At 43.2% G+C, this 20,285-nt stretch overlaps 1 protein-coding gene across 2 annotated transcripts; it reads right to left on the bottom strand.

The window, feature by feature from the left end:
* Positions 1–7,141: 7,141 nt before the first annotated feature.
* Positions 7,142–19,151, bottom strand: dnaja (DnaJ heat shock protein family (Hsp40) member A). 2 transcript variants are annotated; one of them, XM_071405114.1, is made up of 8 exons: positions 18,969–19,151; positions 18,502–18,647; positions 14,636–14,813; positions 14,314–14,418; positions 13,543–13,770; positions 12,023–12,253; positions 11,332–11,432; positions 7,142–8,019 (listed from the first exon to the last, which is right to left on the bottom strand). In XM_071405114.1, the coding sequence occupies exons 2-8, from the start codon at positions 18,631–18,633 to the stop codon at positions 7,783–7,785; spliced, it is 1,212 nt and encodes a 403-aa protein (XP_071261215.1). In that variant the 5' UTR covers positions 18,634–18,647; positions 18,969–19,151; the 3' UTR covers positions 7,142–7,782. The 2 variants fall into 2 exon arrangements, with proteins under 2 accessions (XP_071261215.1, XP_071261214.1); XM_071405113.1 differs by having other exon boundaries at positions 18,502–18,656; positions 18,969–19,118.
* Between the last annotated feature and the right edge of the window lie 1,134 nt (positions 19,152–20,285).

Genomic DNA, 20,285 nt, shown 5'->3' on the forward strand with positions numbered 1-20,285 from the left:
GACCTAGAGCTCTGAAACTTTGCACACCTGTTCTAGAGCTCAAGTTGGTACTGCACCATGTGGCTCTAGAACGTTCCCAGGCCGAGAAACAGCCTTGTCCATTTGCAATATATTGAATTCAATTGTAACATCACGAAAATGACGACATTTAGGAAAGTCCCAGAAACACAAGACTAGGTGCATTGAAACCACATTGCCCCGTAGAAACGGATGCTACAAGTTTCTGGCCTACAGCTCTTTCAGAGACCCCGTAGCGACCCCTAAAAAAGTGTATTTTCAGTACTAATTAAGGCAGCTGTTCAGGCTCCGATATACCTATGAAGCCGAAACTCGGGCGTTCGACTCAGCTAGGCCAACAAATAATGTCAGAACCGTACCCGCAGCTCAAGCATAACGTGTTTTAAGGTTTTTTAAAGTTTTAACAGAAGGTGCTATGAATTTCGGCCTAGCTCTGATGTATTAGTTGGCCTCTAAATGAGTTGGACAAAGTCAGTTTGGTGTCAGTATGATATCCTATTCACTGATGGCTGACTTGATGGCTGACTATCCAATTGGAGTATGATCAATTGGCATTCTCCAGATGTTATATTGCAAATGGACAGTGTGCATTTCAAATATAATTAACTTCTCTAGGGTAGGGGGCCGCATTTTCACGTTTGGATGAAAAACATACCCAAATTCAACTGCCAGTTACTCATCGCCAGGAGATAAGATATGTATATTATTAGTAGATTTGGATAGAAAACACTCTGAAGTTTTTAAAACTGTTTGAATCATGTCTGTGAGTATAACAGAACTTATTTAGCAGGTGAAACACCGAGGACAAACCATTCGATTTTTTGTTGTTGTTGAGGTCACTGTCTTTTCAATGTTATTTCATTGGTAAACCAGATTTCTAAGCAACTTGCTTGCAGTTCCTACGGCTTCCACTGGATGCCAACAGTCGTGAGAAATAGGTTGAGGTTATTCCTTTGTGTAATGAAGAAATACGGCCATTAGGAAGTCGAGGCACTCCTGGTGTCCTAGACATGCGTTTCAATCAAACAGAAGGCATGCTACATTTCGTTTTAATCCTGTATTGAGCACATATCATCCCGTCTTCAATTTTATCGATTATTAACGTTAAAAAATACCTAAAGCTGTATTACATAAGTAGTTTGACATTTTTTGGCAAAGTTTAAAGGTAACCTTTGATATATTTTGTCGTCATATTTGAGCAAGTTGGAACCGGTGTTTTTCTGGATCAAACGCGCCAAATAAATGGACATTTTGGGCATACATCGACGGAATTAATCGAACAGAAGGACCATTTGTGATTTTTATGGGACATATTGGAGTGCCAACAACAGAAGCTCGTCAAAGGTAAGGCATGAATTATATTTTTATTCTGCGTTTTGTGTCGCTCCTGCAGGGTTGAAATGTTTTCTCAATTTTGTTTACAATGGTGCTATGCTCAGATAATAACATCGTATGCTTTCGCTGAAAAGCCTATTTGAATTCTGACATGTTGGCTGGATTCACAACCAGTGTAGCTTTAATTTGATATCTTTCATGTGTGATTTAATGAAAGTTTGATTTTATAGTAATTTTCATAGTCATTCATTTTAATGTGGCGCTATGCATTTTCTCAGGCTTTTTGCCAAGTGATACAGTAGCGTCTTGCCTAAACTCAGATTTTTGGATATAAATATGAACTTTACCGAACATTAAATACATGTATTGTGTAACATGAAGTCCTATGAGTGTCATCTGATGAAGATTATCAAAGGTTAGTGATTCATTTTATCTCTTTCTGCTTTCTGTTAATGCTCTCTTTAGCTGGAAACATGGCTGTCTTTTTCTGTGACTTGGCTCTGACCTTACATAATCGTTTGGTGTGCTTTGATCGTAAAAACCTTTTTGAAATCGGACACTTTGGCTGGATTTACAACAAGTGTAGCTTTAAAATGGTGTAAAATACTTGTATGTTTGAGGAATTTAAATTATGGGATTTCTGTTGTTTTGAATATGGCGCCCTGCAGTATCACTGGCTGTTGATGAGGTGGGACGCCCCACATACCCTAGAGAGGTTAAGCATTGATTTACCATCACCAAATGGACAGGCTGAAATCAACACCAACAAGTGAGGGAGAGGAACCAAATTCACTGCCAGATAATTGGGCATTTCAGGAATGTAACAGCATGTCTAATTTGTGATGGAAAATGCCCATTGTAATACATTGATAATGGAAAGTGTCCATCGGCCATATGATATATTGCCAGTGCCAACATTTCATACTGCAATTGGACAGTGTCCATTGCCAATATATTTGAAAAGGGATTTCCCATCACGAAATGGACATGCTGAAATTAACACCAACGAGCGAGGGACAGGAAGAACTAGCTCTGCTTGGCTGTCCAGAGTTCAACGGCCCAGACAATTGTGCGTTTCAGCAATGTCCAATTCGTGATGGTAATTGCCCAATGTAATATATTGCTAACGGACAGTGTCCATTACACATTTTATATATTTCCATTGTCAACATGTTATACTGCAATTGGACACTGTCCATTGCCAATATATTTTAATAGGGATTTACCATCACAAATTGGGCAGGCTGAAATCAACACCAATGAGAAATGCTGACTTCCTATAATCAAACATGACAAATAGACCTTAAAGGCTGAATCGGGACTAAACATACAATTTGGTTATTGTATAGGCCATCTGACTTTTGGGTTTGGAAGCTGACTTTTTATGATCATATGTTACAAACAGATATAACATCCTGATTTGGTACTTTCAATGACATTTGGAAAGTATTCAGACACCTTGATTTTTTCCACATTTTGTTATGTTCCATTCTTTTTCTAAAATATATTAAATATTTTTTTCCCCCTCATCAATCTACACACAATACCCCATAATAACGAACCAAAAACATAAATATTACATTTACATATGTATTCAGACCCTTTACTCAGTACTTTGTTGAAGCACCTTTGGCAGCAATTACAGCCTTCTTGGGTATGGCGCTACAAGGTTGGCACCTGTATTTGGGGTGTTTCTCACATTCTTCTCTGTAGATCCTCTCAAGCTCTGTTAGGTTGGATGGCGAGCGTCACCGCACAGCTATTTTCAGGTCTCTCCAGAGATGTTTGATCAGGTTCAAGTGCAGGCTCTGGATGGGCCACTCAAGGACATTCAGAGACTTGTGCCGAAGTCACTCCTGCGTTGTCTTGGCTGTGTGCTTAGGGTCGTTGTCTTGTTGAAGGTGAACCTTCACCCTAGTCTGAGGTCCTGAGCAGATTTGCATCAAGGACCTCTCTGTACTTTGCTCCATTCATCTTTCCCTCGATCCAGACTAGTCTCCCAGTCCCTGCCGTGGAAAAACATCCCCACAGCATGATACTGCCACCACCATGCTTTGACGTAGGTATAGTATTGGTCAGGTGATGAGCGGTGCCTGGTTTCCTCCAGACGTGACGCTTGGCATTCAGTCCAAAGAGTTCAACCTTGGTTTCATCAGACCAGAGAATCTTGTTTCTCATGGTCTGAGAGTCCTTTCATTGCCTTTTGGCAAACTGTTGGCAAAGCGGTCCCAGCTTTGATGCACCTGTACTGACCTCGCCTTCTGGATGATAGTGGGGTGAACAGGCAGTGGCTCGGGTGTTTGTTGTCCTTGATGATCTTTTTGGTCTTCCTGTGACATCGGGTGGTGTAGGTGTCCTGGAGGGCAGGTAGTTTGCCCCTGGTGATGCGTTGGGCAGACCGCACCACCCTCTGGAGAGCCCTGCGGTTGCGGGCGGTGCAATTGCCATACCAGGCGGTGATACAGCCCGACAAGATGTTCTCAATTGTGCATCACTAAAAGTTTGAGGGATTTAGATGCCAAGCCAAATTTCTTCAGCTTTCTGAGGTTGAAGAGGCGCTGTTGCATCTTCTTCACCACACTGTCTGTGTGGGTGGACCATTTCAGTTTGTCAGTGATGTGTACGCCGAGGAACTTAAAACTTTCCACCTTCTCCACTACTGTCCCTTCGATGTGGATAGGGGGGTGATCCCTCCGCTGTTTCCTGAAGTCCACAAACATCTCATTTGTTTTGTTGACGTTGAGTGAGAGGTTATTTTCCTGACACCACACTCCGAGGGCCCTCACCTCCTCCCTGTAGGGCGTCTCGTCATTATTGGTAATCAGGCCTACTACTGTTGTGTTGTCTGCAAATTTGATGATTGAGTTGGAGGTGTGCGTGGCCACGCAGTCATGGGTGAACAGGGAGTACAGGAGGGGGCTGAACACGCACCCTTGTGGGGCCCCAGTGTTGAGGATCAGCGAAGTGGAGGTGTTGTTTCCTACCTTCACCACCTGGGCGTGGCCCGTCAGGAAGTCCAGGACCCAGTTGCACAGGGCGGGGTTCAGACCCAGGGCCCCCGAGCTTAATGATGAGCTTGGAGGGTACTATGGTGTTGAATGCTGAGCTATAGCTAATGAACAGCATTCTTACATAGGTATGTATGCCTCTTGTCCAGATTGGATAGGGCAGGGTGAAGGCAATTGTATCGTCTGTGGATCTATTTGGGCGGTAAGCAAATTGGAGTGGGTCTAGGGTGTCGGGTAAGGTAGAGGTGATATGATCCTTGACTAGTCTCTCAAAGCACTTCATGATAACAGAAGTGAGTGCTACGGGGCGATAGTCATTTAGTTCAGTTACCTTTGCTTTCTTGGGTACAGGAACAATGGTGGACATCTAGAAAAATGTGGTGGCAGTAGACTGGGAGAGATTGAATATCCCTGATGTTTCTCTGGAAGAAAATCCTCACCCTGAGCTCATCAACTTTATTATCCAGAGACTGAACATTAGCGAGTAATATACTCGAAAGCGGTTGATTGTGTGCGAGTCGCACTAGAAGTCCACTCTGAATACCTCTTCTCCACCGGTGGTGTTTTGGATCAGCCTTTGCATTGCCCTGGGGGGTTGCGACCAAAGGATCCAATTTGGGAAAGTCGTATTCCTGGTCGTAATGCTGATGAGATACCGGCGCTCTGATTTCCCGGCTGTATGTAATAACACAAAAACAATTCTGGGCTGATAATGTAATAAATAACACATACAAAATACTGCAACATTTCCTAGGAGCTAGAAGCACGGCTGCCCTATCTGTTCTACACTGCTCCAGTCAGGAGCAGAGTAAAAACACTTCCTGGAAACAACAAGACCACCCAGTCAGGAGCAGTGTAGAACACTTCCTGGAAACAAGATCACCCAGTCAGGAGCAGTGTAGAACACTTCCTGGAAACAAGATCACCCAGTCAGGAGCAGTGTAGAACACTTCCTGGAAACAAGATCACCCAGTCAGGAGCAGTGTAGAACACTTCCTGGAAACAAGACCACCCAGTCAGGAGCAGTGTAGCACACTTCCTGGAAACAACAAGACCACCCAGTCAGGAGCAGTGTAGAACACTTCCTGGAAACAACAAGATCACCCAGTCAGGAGCAGTGTAGAACACTTCCTGGAAACAAGATCACCCAGTCAGGAGCAGTGTAGAACACTTCCTGGAAACAACAAGACCACCCAGTCAGGAGCAGTGTAGAACACTTCCTGGAAACAAGACCACCCAGTCAGGAGCAGTGTAGAACACTTCCTGGAAACAACAAGACCACCCAGTTAGGAGCAGTGTAGAACACTTCCTGGAAACAACAAGACCACCCAGTCAGGAGCAGTGTAGAACACTTCCTGGAAACAAGATCACCCAGTCAGAAGCAGTGTAGAACACTTCCTGGAAACAAGACCACCCAGTCATGAGCAGTGTAGAACACTTCCTGGAAACAACAAGACCACCCAGTCAGGAGCAGTGTAGAACACTTCCTGGAAACAAGACCACCCAGTCAGGAGCAGTGTAGAACACTTCCTGGAAACAAGACCACCCAGTCAGGAGCAGTGTAGAACACTTCCTGGAAACAACAAGATCACCCAGTCAGGAGCAGTGTAGAACACTTCCTGGAAACAAGATCACCCAGTCAGGAGCAGTGTAGAACACTTCCTGGAAACAAGATCACCCAGTCAGGAGCAGTGTAGAACACTTCCTGGAAATAAGATCACCCAGTCAGGAGCAGTGTAGAACACTTCCTGGAAACAAGACCACCCAGTCAGGAGCAGTGTAGAACACTTCCTGGAAACAAGATCACCCAGTCAGGAGCAGTGTAGAACACTTCCTGGAAACAAGATCACCCAGTCAGGAGCAGTGTAGAACACTTCCTGGAAACAAGATCACCCAGTCAGGAGCAGTGTAGAACACTTCCTGGAAACAAGATCACCCAGTCAGGAGCAGTGTAGAACACTTCCTGGAAACAAGATCACCCAGTTAGGAGCAGTGTAGAACACTTCCTGGAAACAAGATCACCCAGTCAGGAGCAGTGTAGAACACTTCCTGGAAACAAGATCACCCAGTCAGGAGCAGTGTAGAACACTTCCTGGAAACAAGATCACCCAGTTAGGAGCAGTGTAGAACACTTCCTGGAAACAAGATCACCCAGTTAGGAGCAGTGTAGAACTGTCCTGTCATTTCCCTGTGGTCTAAAACAGATTTCATGATTATCAAAAGCAGTAGAAAAGGAGATGGAACTGTTCTGAGTGTTTAATGACTTCCTGTCTATTGTTTTGCTCATTCACGAGGAAGCAGCATTGAAGCGGATGTTGAACACTGACGTCATTACATCATACCATGGATCGATGACATTACTGATCAATGTCTGAACTTTTCATTGATCGCAATGAATGTGAAACGTCATTATCTTGTTTTGAACATAAACATTTTATTCATCACATGCTTCAGGAACAGGTGAACAGTGAAATGCTTACTGCCCTTCCCAAAAATCATAAAAATGATGAGGAATAGTAAAATGACATAGCTGATCTTTCTGCCATCAGTCCACTTTTCAGAATAAAAGCCTTACTCTTGCTGCATCAGGTGTCCTACTTTCAATAGTCTACCACTTTTATCCAAGATGAATCGTCAAGGAGATTATGTCACGTTTTATTAACTGATATCGGCCTGATAATAATGCGTATGCTGATATTTGACAACTGCAGATATGAATCGTATAAAGTGAACCAGATTAAATTGAATAAACTTTGTTTAAAAAAAAAAGAACGAGAAGGCATTCTTGAGAGGTTTTATTTGTGAAAGAATCAACCCATTTCAAGAGTGGGTGAAAGGCCTGTGGTGAGAAAGTAACTTTACCTTCATAGAAAGCATACAGGTTCCTCTGGTGAGTTATGGACCGAAGTCAATAGTTGAAGTGCAACAGGTCTGTTTTCTGTGCCTCCTAGTATATCTCTCACGAACAGATCCATACCAAATAAAACAATACACACAACACATGGAGAAAAACAGTGTTATGTTAGATAGAAATGTAAACAGAGCATCACTCTACCATTGTGGCAAGATGGAGTAGGTCTACACCTCCAGCTAGTGGTCATGTCGGGGACAACATCTTTTGACAAGCTTTGTAGCCAACCCTTTCCCTAACCTAATTCTCCTAACCCTCAGTATAAAGGTAAACCGACGTGTTGAATAGTATCTGGAGGAAAACAGCTGCTGATATGGCTCGGATGTACGGCCTAAAACATCACATTTCTGTGCAGCGCTTGATAACAGTGGACTTTGAACTCTAATGAATAAGGCTTTTGTCAAACCCAGTCCTTCAGGAACTGAGTTTGACGTGATTTTGTATACATAGATTCTAAAAACAGATGAATTGGACAAACTCAACATTCAGTGCAGCATGAGTTTCTATATTCTACTGCTGCTGGCACTGCACGCCATGGCCTCCCCCCTCATCATCGTCAATATCCTCAAAGCTTGGCTTCCCCCCTCCACTGGTGGCGCTCCTCTGTTGAGAGTAACTGCGATCCATCTCCTTCAGGTCTACCTCCTCCATGTCGTCTGAGACCAGCAGCTCGTCTCTGGGGGGGAGGAGGGCCTCCAGCCGGGGGAGGAGGTGCTCTGGCAGCCAGTGTTTATCTGGGAACTCCACCTGGTGGGGAGGAACGTAGAGAAATGGGTTATGGGTCAATAGGTTCCATTCCCTATATACAGTGGCATGAAAAAGTATGTGAACCCTTTTGAAATACCTGGATTTCTGCATAAATTGGTCTTATAATTTTATCTGATCTTCATCTAGGTCACAACAATAGACAAACACTGTCTGCTTAAACTATTAAAATTATTGTATTTTTCTTGTCTATATTGAATACATAATTTAAACAATCACAGTGTAGGTTGGGAAAAGTATGTGAACCCCTAGGCTAATGACTTCTCCAAAAGCTAATTGGAGTCAGCTAACCTGGAGTCCAATCAATGAGACGAGATTGGAGATGTTGGTTAGGGCCCATGCACCCTATCCTTATATAATGCTCTACTTATCTAGGGAAATAAGGTGGCATTTCAGATAACCTGATACAGGCTCTGCAGCATTAGTCCAACCGAGTCAGTTTTGTTTTTAAAGAAAACGGCTCGTCTCTAGCCTAAACGGTTCATTATGACCCATGTTACCAGAGGTCTGGTCTCTAGCCTAAACGGTTCATTATGACCCATGTTACCAGAGGTCTGGTCTCTAGCCTAAACGGTTCATTATGACCCATGTTACCAGAGGTCTGGTCTCTAGCCTAAACGGTTCATTATGACCCATGTTACCAGAGGTCTGGTCTCTAGCCTAAACGGTTCATTATGACCCATGTTACCAGAGGTCTGGTCTCTAGCCTAAACGGTTCATTATGACCCATGTTACCAGAGGTCTGGTCTCTAGCCTAAACGGTTCATTATGACCCATGTTACCAGAGGTCTGGTCTCTAGCCTAAACGGTTCATTATGACCCATGTTACCAGAGGTCTGGTCTCTAGCCTAAACGGTTCATTATGACCCATGTTACCAGAGGTCTGGTCTCTAGCCTAAACGGTTCATTATGACCCATGTTACCAGAGGTCTGGTCTCTAGCCTAAACGGTTCATTATGACCCATGTTACCAGAGGTCTGGTCTCTAGCCTAAACGGTTCATTATGACCCATGTTACCAGAGGTCTGGTCTCTAGCCTAAACGGTTCATTATGACCCATGTTACCAGAGGTCTGGTCTCTAGCCTAAACGGTTCATTATGACCCATGTTACCAGAGGTCTGGTCTCTAGCCTAAACGGTTCATTATGACCCATGTTACCAGAGGTCTGGTCTCTAGCCTAAACGGTTCATTATGACCCATGTTACCAGAGGTCTGGTCTCTAGCCTAAACGGTTCATTATGACCCATGTTACCAGAGGTCTGGTCTCTAGCCTAAACGGTTCATTATGACCCATGTTACCAGAGGTCTGGTCTCTAGCCTAAACGGTTCATTATGACCCATGTTACCAGAGGTCTGGTCTCTAGTCTAAACGGTTCATTATGACCCATGTTACCAGAGGTCTGGTCTCTAGCCTAAACGGTTCATTATGACCCATGTTACCAGAGGTCTGGTCTCTAGCCTAAACGGTTCATTATGACCCATGTTACCAGAGGTCTGGTCTCTAGTCTAAACGGTTCATTATGACCCATGTTACCAGAGGTCTGGTCTCTAGCCTAAACGGTTCATTATGACCCATGTTACCAGAGGTCTGGTCTCTAGCCTAAACGGTTCATTATGACCCATGTTACCAGAGGTCTGGTCTCTAGCCTAAACGGTTCATTATGACCCATGTTACCAGAGGTCTGGTCTCTAGCCTAAACGGTTCATTATGACCCATGTTACCAGAGGTCTGGTCTCTAGCCTAAACGGTTCATTATGACCCATGTTACCAGAGGTCTGGTCTCTAGCCAAACGGTTCATTATGACCCATGTTACCAGAGGTCTGGTCTCTAGCCTAAACGGTTCATTATGACCCATGTTACCAGAGGTCTGGTCTCTAGCCTAAACGGTTCATTATGACCCATGTTACCAGAGGTCTGGTCTCTAGCCTAAACGGTTCATTATGACCCATGTTACCAGAGGTCTGGTCTCTAGCCAAACGGTTCATTATGACCCATGTTACCAGAGGTCTGGTCTCTAGCCTAAACGGTTCATTATGACCCATGTTACCAGAGGTCTGGTCTCTAGCCTAAACGGTTCATTATGACCCATGTTACCAGAGGTCTGGTCTCTAGTCTAAACGGTTCATTATGACCCATGTTACCAGAGGTCTGGTCTCTAGCCTAAACGGTTCATTATGACCCATGTTACCAGAGGTCTGGTCTCTAGCCTAAACGGTTCATTATGACCCATGTTACCAGAGGTCTGGTCTCTAGTCTAAACGGTTCATTATGACCCATGTTACCAGAGGTCTGGTCTCTAGCCTAAACGGTTCATTATGACCCATGTTACCAGAGGTCTGGTCTCTAGCCTAAACGGTTCATTATGACCCATGTTACCAGAGGTCTGGTCTCTAGCCTAAACGGTTCATTATGACCCATGTTACCAGAGGTCTGGTCTCTAGTCTAAACGGTTCATTATGACCCATGTTACCAGAGGTCTGGTCTCTAGTCTAAACGGTTCATTATGACCCATGTTACCAGAGGTCTGGTCTCTAGCCTAAACGGTTCATTATGACCCATGTTACCAGAGGTCTGGTCTCTAGCCTAAACGGTTCATTATGACCCATGTTACCAGAGGTCTGGTCTCTAGCCTAAACGGTTCATTATGACCCATGTTACCAGAGGTCTGGTCTCTAGTCTAAACGGTTCAGTGTAGGAGCATGTCAACTAGCGAGAGAGCATGTCAACTAGCGAGAGAGCATGTCAACTAGCGAGAGAGCATGTCAACTAGCGAGAGAGCATGTCAACTAGCGAGAGAGCATGTGAACTAGCGAGAGAGCATGTCAACTAGCGAGAGAGCATGTGAACTAGCGAGAGAGCATGTCAACTAGCGAGAGAGCATGTGAACTGAAGGTTTCATGTAGTGTTTTCCCCTTACTGACATGCAGATCATTATGCATGTCCACTCCCAGTCCTCCAGACAAATCACAGGTTGGCCTTTGCAAATATGATCAAATCAGGATTCTATTATACAGTGAACCGTGTGAAGTTAAAGTGGTGTATTGAGTAGAATTGTGAATTTCAGTGAGAGGTTTTTAGAAAACGTGAACAAGTGTCCGGGGGACAGGGCAATGTTTTCACTGTGGTACCGCGATACTACTCGGTATCGGGATACTTGGCCTGGTATCGTTTGAAAAATGTTGGTATCTTGATAGCACTACTATCTATCATGTATTAAGTTCAATCGTACTGTGTAGCCATTTTAATATATATCTCATGTATTAGTTTAGTCGGACCAATAGAGCTTACTAACCTGGAATTGAATGATGAGCTGCCCTCTGTCGTAAGGGTCTTTGTGGATGGGCATGCCTTCATTATGAACACACCTCACATCGTTGGCCTTCACTACTTTACCTGGAAACAGAACGATCACACGATCACGCATTATCGCATATTTTGTTGCGTTACAAAGTGGGAATGAAATTATTAAAATGATGATACTGTCTTTGATTGTACTACACTAACTATTCCATAATGTCAAGGTGAAAAAGACAATTCTACAAATTGATAAAAAATGTAAAACACATAGTTGTATTCAGCTACATTGTTATGGCCCAAATAAGTTCAGGAGTATAAATCTGCTTAACCAAATCACAAAAGTTGATGGGATTCACAAAGTGAAATAATAGGACAGAGCTACTTGAGATGGTCCAGTCACACACATTTCCTAGGTTGCAAAGGTCCGGATTGATATTGTCATTTATCGTGTAGTAACAAACCCCTACCTCATCTGAGCTCAATTTGGAATATTTATCAAAAGGGTCTGAATACAAAAAACCACCAAAACAATTCTAAAAAACATTTTTTTTTGCCTTGTTATGTGGTATTGCGTCTGGATTGATGACGGGGGGGAAAATGATTTAAAATAAGGCTGTACCGTTACAAAATGTACATTTGAATCCAAATGGGAGTGAAATGTTGTAACAGCCACACTAATGTATTACCTGGTGGAGAGGTGATGATGAGCACCCGGCCATCTAGCGTACGGATGGTCTTCTTGAAGCCACAGAGGGCCTCAACCAGTTTGATGTTCATCTTCATGTGCAGGTCGTCCTCCTGCCTCTGGTACACTGGGTGGTCCTGCTGGTCCAGCACGATCACCACGTCTCCTGGTTCCAGACCAGGCTCCTGGTCGCCCTCCCCGTGGAATGGTATCTTCTGACCCCCCTTCATACCTACAGGATATACAGTAATAGTGTCTTGGTTAGTTCCTACCTACGGGATATACAGTAATAGTGTCTTGGTTAGTCCCTACCTACAGGATATACAGTAATAGTGACGTGGTTAGTTCCTACCTACAGGATATACAGTAATAGTGTCTTGGTTAGTCCCTACCTACAGGATATACAGTAATAGTGTCTTGGTTAGTCCCTACCTACAGGATATACAGTAATAGTGTCTTGGTTAGTTCCTACCTACAGGATATACAGTAATAGTGTCTTGGTTAGTTCCTACCTACAGGATATACAGTAATAGTGTCTTGGTTAGTTCCTACCTACAGGATATACAGTAATAGTGTCTTGGTTAGTTCCTACCTACAGGATATACAGTAATAGTGTCTTGGTTAGTTCCTACCTACAGGATATACAGTAATAGTGTCTTGGTTAGTTCCTACCTACAGGATATACAGTAATAGTGTCTTGGTTAGTTCCTACCTACAGGATATACAGTAATAGTGTCTTGGTTAGTTCCTACCTACAGGATATACAGTAATAGTGTCTTGGTTAGTTCCTACCTACGGGATATACAGTAATAGTGTCTTGGTTAGTTCCTACCTACGGGATATACAGTAATAGTGTCTTGGTTAGTTCCTACCTACAGGATATACAGTAATAGTGTCTTGGTTAGTTCCTACCTACAGGATATACAGTAATAGTGTCTTGGTTAGTTCCTACCTACAGGATATACAGTAATAGTGTCTTGGTTAGTTCCTACCTACGGGATATACAGTAATAGTGTCTTGGTTAGTTCCTACCTACGGGATATACAGTAATAGTGTCTTGGTTAGTTCCTACCTACAGGATATACAGTAATAGTGTCTTGGTTAGTTCCTACCTACAGGATATACAGTAATAGTGTCTTGGTTAGTTCCTACCTACAGGATATACAGTAATAGTGTCTTGGTTAGTTCCTACCTACAGGATATACAGTAATAGTGTCTTGGTTAGTTCCTACCTACAGGATATACAGTAATAGTGACTTGGTTAGTTCCTACCTACAGGATATACAGTAATAGTGTCTTGGTTAGTTCACTGGTATCTGTTCCTTTCTGTCATGATGGCTGCCTACAGCTGACGGGAGTTTTAGACACTAGAGGGCGCCCTTGCTATTATTTACAGCAAGTCGAAACTTCTGATATTCAAGCTCTAGGGAATTTGGGGAAATCAATTTCTATCTTCTTAGTATTGTACAGTAAATTACTTATTTTAAACATCCCAACAAGGGAAGAGGACCTCAAACAAACCTTTGTCAATGTGAACCTCTAGAATCTTCTTCTTGCGTTCTACTTTGTGTCCGTTGCAGGTCTTGCATCGGTCTTTAGAGTTGAAGCGTTCTCCCTCTCCCTGGCACTCTGCACACATGGTCTGGATCTGCTGTATCATTCCTGGCCCGATCTGCTGCACCTTGATCTCCACTCCTCTGCCTTTACAAGAACCACACGTCTGCAAGGCACCCTTCTTACCGCCGTAGCCTGCAGTAAAGACAGAGTTAGGAGTCGTACCCTGCAGTAAAGACAACCAGAGTTAGGGGTCGTACCCTGCAGTAAAGACAACCAGAGTTAGGGGTCGTACCCTGCAGTAAAGACAACCAGAGTTAGGGGTCGTACCCTGCAGTAAAGACAACCAGAGTTAGGGGTCGTACCCTGCAGTAAAGACAACCAGAGTTAGGGGTCGTACCCTGCAGTAAAGACAACCAGAGTTAGGGGTCGTACCCTGCAGTAAAGACAACCAGAGTTAGGAGTCGTACCCTGCAGTAAAGACAACCAGAGTTAGGGGTCGTACCCTGCAGTAAAGACAACCAGAGTAATGGACTTCAGACCTGGTGGAACTCAGAAGGAAGACCTGGACCTGTATCCTCAGAGTAAATGTGCTGATCTAGGATCAGGTATCCCCTCTTAGTCATTATGATTTCAAAGGTAAAACTGATCCTAGATCAGTACTTCTGATAGATCTGTGAATATGGGCTCAGATCTGATAATGGGGGAGCTTTGTTTCGATATTGGATCTCAACATACCTTCACATTTTCCACAGATTACGTTTTTCTGCAGGGCCAATTTCCTCTTGGTTCCATTGTACATCTCCTCCAGAGTCACAGTGAGCTGATGGACCACGTTCTTACCTGGACCAAACACACAATCATCACTACACAATAATATGTCAGTAACACAAGTAACAGATAATGGGGCAGTTTCCTGGACACAGATTAGCCTAATCCTGGACTAACAAGCTTTTTCAAATGGACATTCTCCATTGGTCTGGCTAGTCCTGGACTAGTTTAAGCCTCAGTGTCATGGAAACCCCAATATGAGACAGTTCATTTGTAACATTAGTATTACCTCTCCTATCCCTCTGAGGCATTCTGCCGCCGCCTCCAAAGAACATGTTGAATATGTCCATAGGGGAACCTCCTCCCCCCATGCCGCCATCCTTGATAGCCTGCTCTCCACCCTGGTCGTAGAGGTCCCTCTTCTTGGGCTCTGACAGAACCTCATAGGCCTGAGATATCAGCTTGAACTGGGAGGGGAGAGACCGTTATATAACACCGTAATGGCCAACTCCATAACTATTGGAGCTACATTTCAACATTTGTGTCTTTTACTGCAATACCAAAGATGGAATAGATTTTCCTTTCAATATTAGTGTGGACGTTCCTTATTTTTCAGTTTAACTACCATATCAAAACAGCTAGTCAGTGTTAAATCATTTATCCTTGCTTCTCTGAAGAAATAAATCCTTATGCAACTCCACTCATCTTAGGCTTCAGGCTAATTTTACAGTGAGAGAACAACAGAAGAGCAAAACAGGTGCGTGTTATTTTCAGTGTTCACCCAGTACATTTAAATCAGCCTAGAGCAGAGCTAAGGCTACAGTTAGGGGTGGTGGTGCTGCAATCCCACCCTGGTATCAGACTAGACGTAACATAGTAAACGTTTGTTCAGTATAACTTGAGTGTCCCCGGAACAAACACAAAATGCAACAATCGCAAAGATTTTACTGAGTTCATACAAGGAAATCAGTTCATTTAAATTAATTCATTAGGACCTAATCTATGGATTTCACATGCCCTCCATACCAGGCAGTATCACAGGAAGGCCTTAAAAATTGTCAAAGACTCCAACCACCCTAGTCATAGACTGGTCTCTCTGCTACCGCATGGCAAGTGGTACCGGAGCGCCAAGTCTAGGTCAAAAAGGCCTCAAGCCATAAGACTCCTGAACAGCTAATCAAATAAATGGCTACCCAGACTATTTGCATTGTCCCCCACCCCCTTTTTTTACACTGCTGCTACTCTGGTTATTATCTATGCATAGTCACTTTAATAACTCTACCTACATGTATATCAAATCAAACCGAATATAACAAGTGTAGACCTTCCCGTGAAATGCTTACTTACAATCCCTTAACCAACAATGCAGTTAAGAAAAATACGTGTTAAGTAAAAAATTGATAGAGCAGCAGTAAAATAACAGTAGTGAGGCTATATAGAGGGGGTACCGGTAGAGTCAATGTGCGGGGGCAAAGGTGAAACATGAGGTGATAGTGGCAGATTATTATTTATTTTTTTAACCTTTATTTAACCAGGTAGGCAAGTTGAGAACAAGTTCATTTACAATTGCGACCTGGTCAAGATAAAGCAAAGCAGTTCGACACATACAACAACACAGAGTTACACATGGAGTAAAACAAACATACAGTCAATAATACAGTAGAAAAAATAAGTATATACAATGTGAGCAAATGAGGTGAGATAAGGGAGGTAAAGGCAAAAGAAAGGCCATGGTGGGGAAGTAAATACAATATAGCAAGTAAAACACTGGAATGGTTGATTTGCAGTGGAAGAATGTGCAAAGTAGAGATAGAAATAATGGGGTGCAAAGGAGCAAAATAAATAAATAAATAAATACAGTAGGTAAAGAGGTAGTTGTTTGGGCTAAATTATAGATGGGCTATGTACAGGTGCAGTAATCTATGAGCTGCTCTGACAGCTGGTGCTTAAAGCTAGTGAGGGAGATAAGTGTTTCCAGTTTCAGAGATTTTTGTAGTTCATTCCAGTCATTGGCAGCAGAGAACTGGAAGGAGAGGCGGCCAAAGGAAGAATTGGTTTTGGGGGTGACAAGAGAGATATACCTGCTGGAGCGTGTGCTACAGTGACCAGCGAGCTAAGGGGGGACTTTACCTAGCAGGGTCTTTTCTTTTTTTTTCTTCTTTTTTTTTTAAAAGTCATTTAGCAGACGCTCTTATCCAGAGCGACTTACAAATTGGAAAGTTCATACATATTCATCCTAGAGCAGAGCTCTAGGAGTGGGGAATGAACCCACAACCCTGGCGTTGCAAGCGCCTTGCTCTACCAACTGAGCCACACGGGACTGTAGATGACCTGGAGCCAGTGGGTTTGGCGACGAGTATGAAGCGAGGGCCTGCCAACGAGAGCGTACAGGTCGCAGTGGTGGGTGGTATATGAGGCTTTGGTGACAAAACGGATGGCACTGTGATAGACTGCATCCAATTTATTGAGTAGTGTATTGGAGGCTATTTTGTAAATGACATCGCCGACGTCGAGGATCGGTAGGATGGTCAGTTTTACGAGGGTATGTTTGGCAGCATGAGTGAAGGATGCTTTGTTGCAAAATAGGAAGCCAATTCTAGATTTAACTTTGGATTGGAGATGTTTGATGTGAGTCTGGAAGGAGAGTTTACAGTCTAACCAGACACCTAGGTATTTGTAGTTGTCCACATATTCTAAGTCAGAACCGTCCAGAGTAGTGATGTTGGACAGGTAGCGATCGATTGAAGAGCATGCATTTAGTTTTACTTGTATTTAAGAGCAGTTGGAGGCCATGGAAGGAGAGTTGTATGGCATTGAAGCTCGTCTGGAGGGTTGTTAATACAGTGTCCAAAGAAGGACCAGAAGTATACAGAATGGTGTCGTCTGCGTAGAGGATCAGAGACTCACCAGCAGCAAGAGCGACATCATTGATGTATACAGATGAATGGCAATGGGGCTCAGGATCTCATCACGGCATCTCTGTGCATTCAAATTGCCATCGATAAAATGCAATGGTGTTCGTTGTCCATAGCTTATGCCTGCACATAGATACCATAATCCCACCATGGGGCACTCTGTTCATAACGTTGACGTCAGCAAACCGTTCGCCAACACAACGCCTTACACGTACGTGGTCTGTGGTTGTGAGGCCGGTCAGACGTACTGCCAAATTCTAAAACAATGTTGGAGGCAACTTACGGCAACAGATTTGGTGGACATTCCTGCAGTCAGCATGCCAATTACACACCCCCCCAACTTGAGACATCTGTGGCATTGTGTTGTGTGACAAAACTGCACATTTTAGAGTGGCCTTTTATTGTCCCCAGCACAAGGTGCACCTGTGTAATGATCAGGCTGTTTAATTAGCTTCTTGATATGCCACACCTGTAACATGGGTGGATTATCTTGGCAAAGGAGAAATGCTCTCTAACAGGGATTTAAACAAATTTGTGCACATAATTTGAGAAATCAGCTTTTTGTGCACACGGAACATTTCTTGGATCTTTTATTTCAGCAGAAACATGAGAACAACAGGTCACATGTTGCGTTTATTTTTGTTCCGTGTAGTATACGTTACATTTGGTATGGTTACAAAAGGCAGATGGTTACTTAATTGGGTGCTTGGTTGGGGTGGATAACACGAACATCTTGTAACCCAACGGTTGAGAGTTCAAATCACTTTAGCTAATTAGCAACTTTTAAGCTATTTTGCAACTACTTAGCATGTTTGCTGACCCTTCCCCTAACCTAACTCTTAAATTTAACCCTAACCCCTGGCTTAGCTAATGTTAGCCACCTAGCCAGAATTTGTAACATATAATGAGCAAATATGTAACATATTGTACTTTTTGGAACTCCGTAACAGTGTACGTTTTGCAAAGTCGTAAAATAAGTTACGAATTACATGTTGTATTATCATACGAAATGGGTGATGGACATCCAAAAATGAATACATACCATAAGAAACATATCATCATACTAAATGGAGTGTCTCGGAAATACGTACAGAATCATATGAAATGCTCTGAGACCTGGTTGGCAATCCACACTGCGCCTTCCCCCGAGGTCATTCCAGAAGGTTCCTTAATCACATGTCCCTGTCAGTCCTAAAAGCCATTTAGCCATGTGCGCTGTTTAAAATAGACCTTAGCTTACCTTCTCTCCTTCATTCGGGTTCTTGTCCGGGTGGTATTTCAGTGCCAGTTTTCGGTATGCTTTTTTAATCTCGTCTGGTGTGGCTTTAGGGTTCACACCTAACGTGTCATAGAAACCCGTCTCTTTAACCATCTTCGTGTCAGGATCTGTAGTAACTAACGGAGACGTGAGAATTACACCAAATAAATGACCGTTCGCTTAAAAGCAAGTAAACAAACCCATCCCCTTCTCAAGGAAAAGAAAAGCCGAATATTGGCTACCAAGTAGCTAGAAATACCGACAAGCTACAATGTTATGTTTCAAATAAATAGCCACATATAATAGTTGGCAGCTAGCCTACTAAAACAAGAATCTCGCATAGCAACGCTAGTTAGCTGTTGTCTGGCTTTTATCGAAGAGCTTGTTCTAATGAACGGCTAATATTGAAAACTAAATATTACAATTCCATAGTAACATAGTGTCTTTACCGTTGTCGTAAGTCCCGGTAAACGTCCTGCTTGAATAGTGCCTCTGAGGAAGACGGCTGGGTCTTTATATATGTCAGACTGTGACAGAACTTTCTGGAGCTCGTGACGCCAGATGTTTCGTGGCTCGCCCGAGACGAGTCTAGAAACAGTGGCCTGTCCATCAAAGCCTGGTCCACTTGGGGGGAGGTCCCGGGGAACGCAGTCCGGGACGTTCCTGCATATATTACAACGACGTTTTGTGACGTTTTCGACTTCAGTTAGGCTTTTTTGGGGGGGACTGTTCGGTGTCCGTCACTCATCTCTGCCTTGGCAACATTTATTTCGGTGTTCTCAGTTGACACCCATCGCATTTTAGAGCGTAAGCTATATGACCAGGTTTCACGTCCCTTTGCTCATTTTCATGCCTCTGACATACGGTAATGATAACTAATACGGTTTTGATAAATAATGCTGTAATAGCCTAGATTTTGTTTCATTATTGTGATAGGCTCATGTTTTACCGACACTGGCTGACCCACACTATTTCTGTAGCAGACCGCTTTACTTTCTCACCTGGTTACTGTTTTCAAATAGGTATTATTGGCACTGGTAGATAAACTTAACACGAAATATACACATTTCCAGACATAAATGCACAAACAATATTTTTGGCAATTTATCCGCTCGCTTTACTACCAGCAGAAGAGAAAAATAGACTTGCTAATTTGAAGTGCATGATGGCGTTGACACTCACGGGCCCGTCTACTGTGCATTCTAATTCAATTTCCAGCGTGTGCGAGCTCTTAAAAATACACTTTTCGATCGATTTGGTGTTTAAAAGACCTTTACTTGAAAACCAAGAAAAAAGCGGCAATAGTATTATAATGAAACAGGAGGCAGGTGTCGAACCCTCGACCTTCTAGCCCAAAGTCCGGGCGTTTATACACCCAGGATCGTTACAGTATTGTTTGTCCATTTTGAGACGCTATAGCCAATAGGCCTACACTTCCTCCTCAAAACGTTCAGAATTTCTAAGGTAACTGAAGAATTTAGTAGCGCAATTTTACATGTAAGATGTTTGGTGCAGTATTTTTCAGTTACAAAAAAAATTAATGAAAACGACTCCTCTCTCGTTGAATGACCCTACTGTTGATCAATCACGGAGACTACCGATCTCGTTTTGGCTCCAGAAAAAAATGTCGAGTACCCGAACAGCGAGAGGCATTAATTCTGGCCTAATGACAATCCCCAAATGTCATTACACTTTTTAGTGTTTTGTTTAACATGTCTCTTTCCATTCCCCAATGTTTGGAGTTTGGAAAATATATTGCGAGTGGA

The sequence above is a fragment of the Salvelinus alpinus genome, chromosome 6, assembly GCF_045679555.1.
Source record: "Salvelinus alpinus chromosome 6, SLU_Salpinus.1, whole genome shotgun sequence".
NCBI lineage: Eukaryota > Metazoa > Chordata > Actinopteri > Salmoniformes > Salmonidae > Salvelinus > Salvelinus alpinus.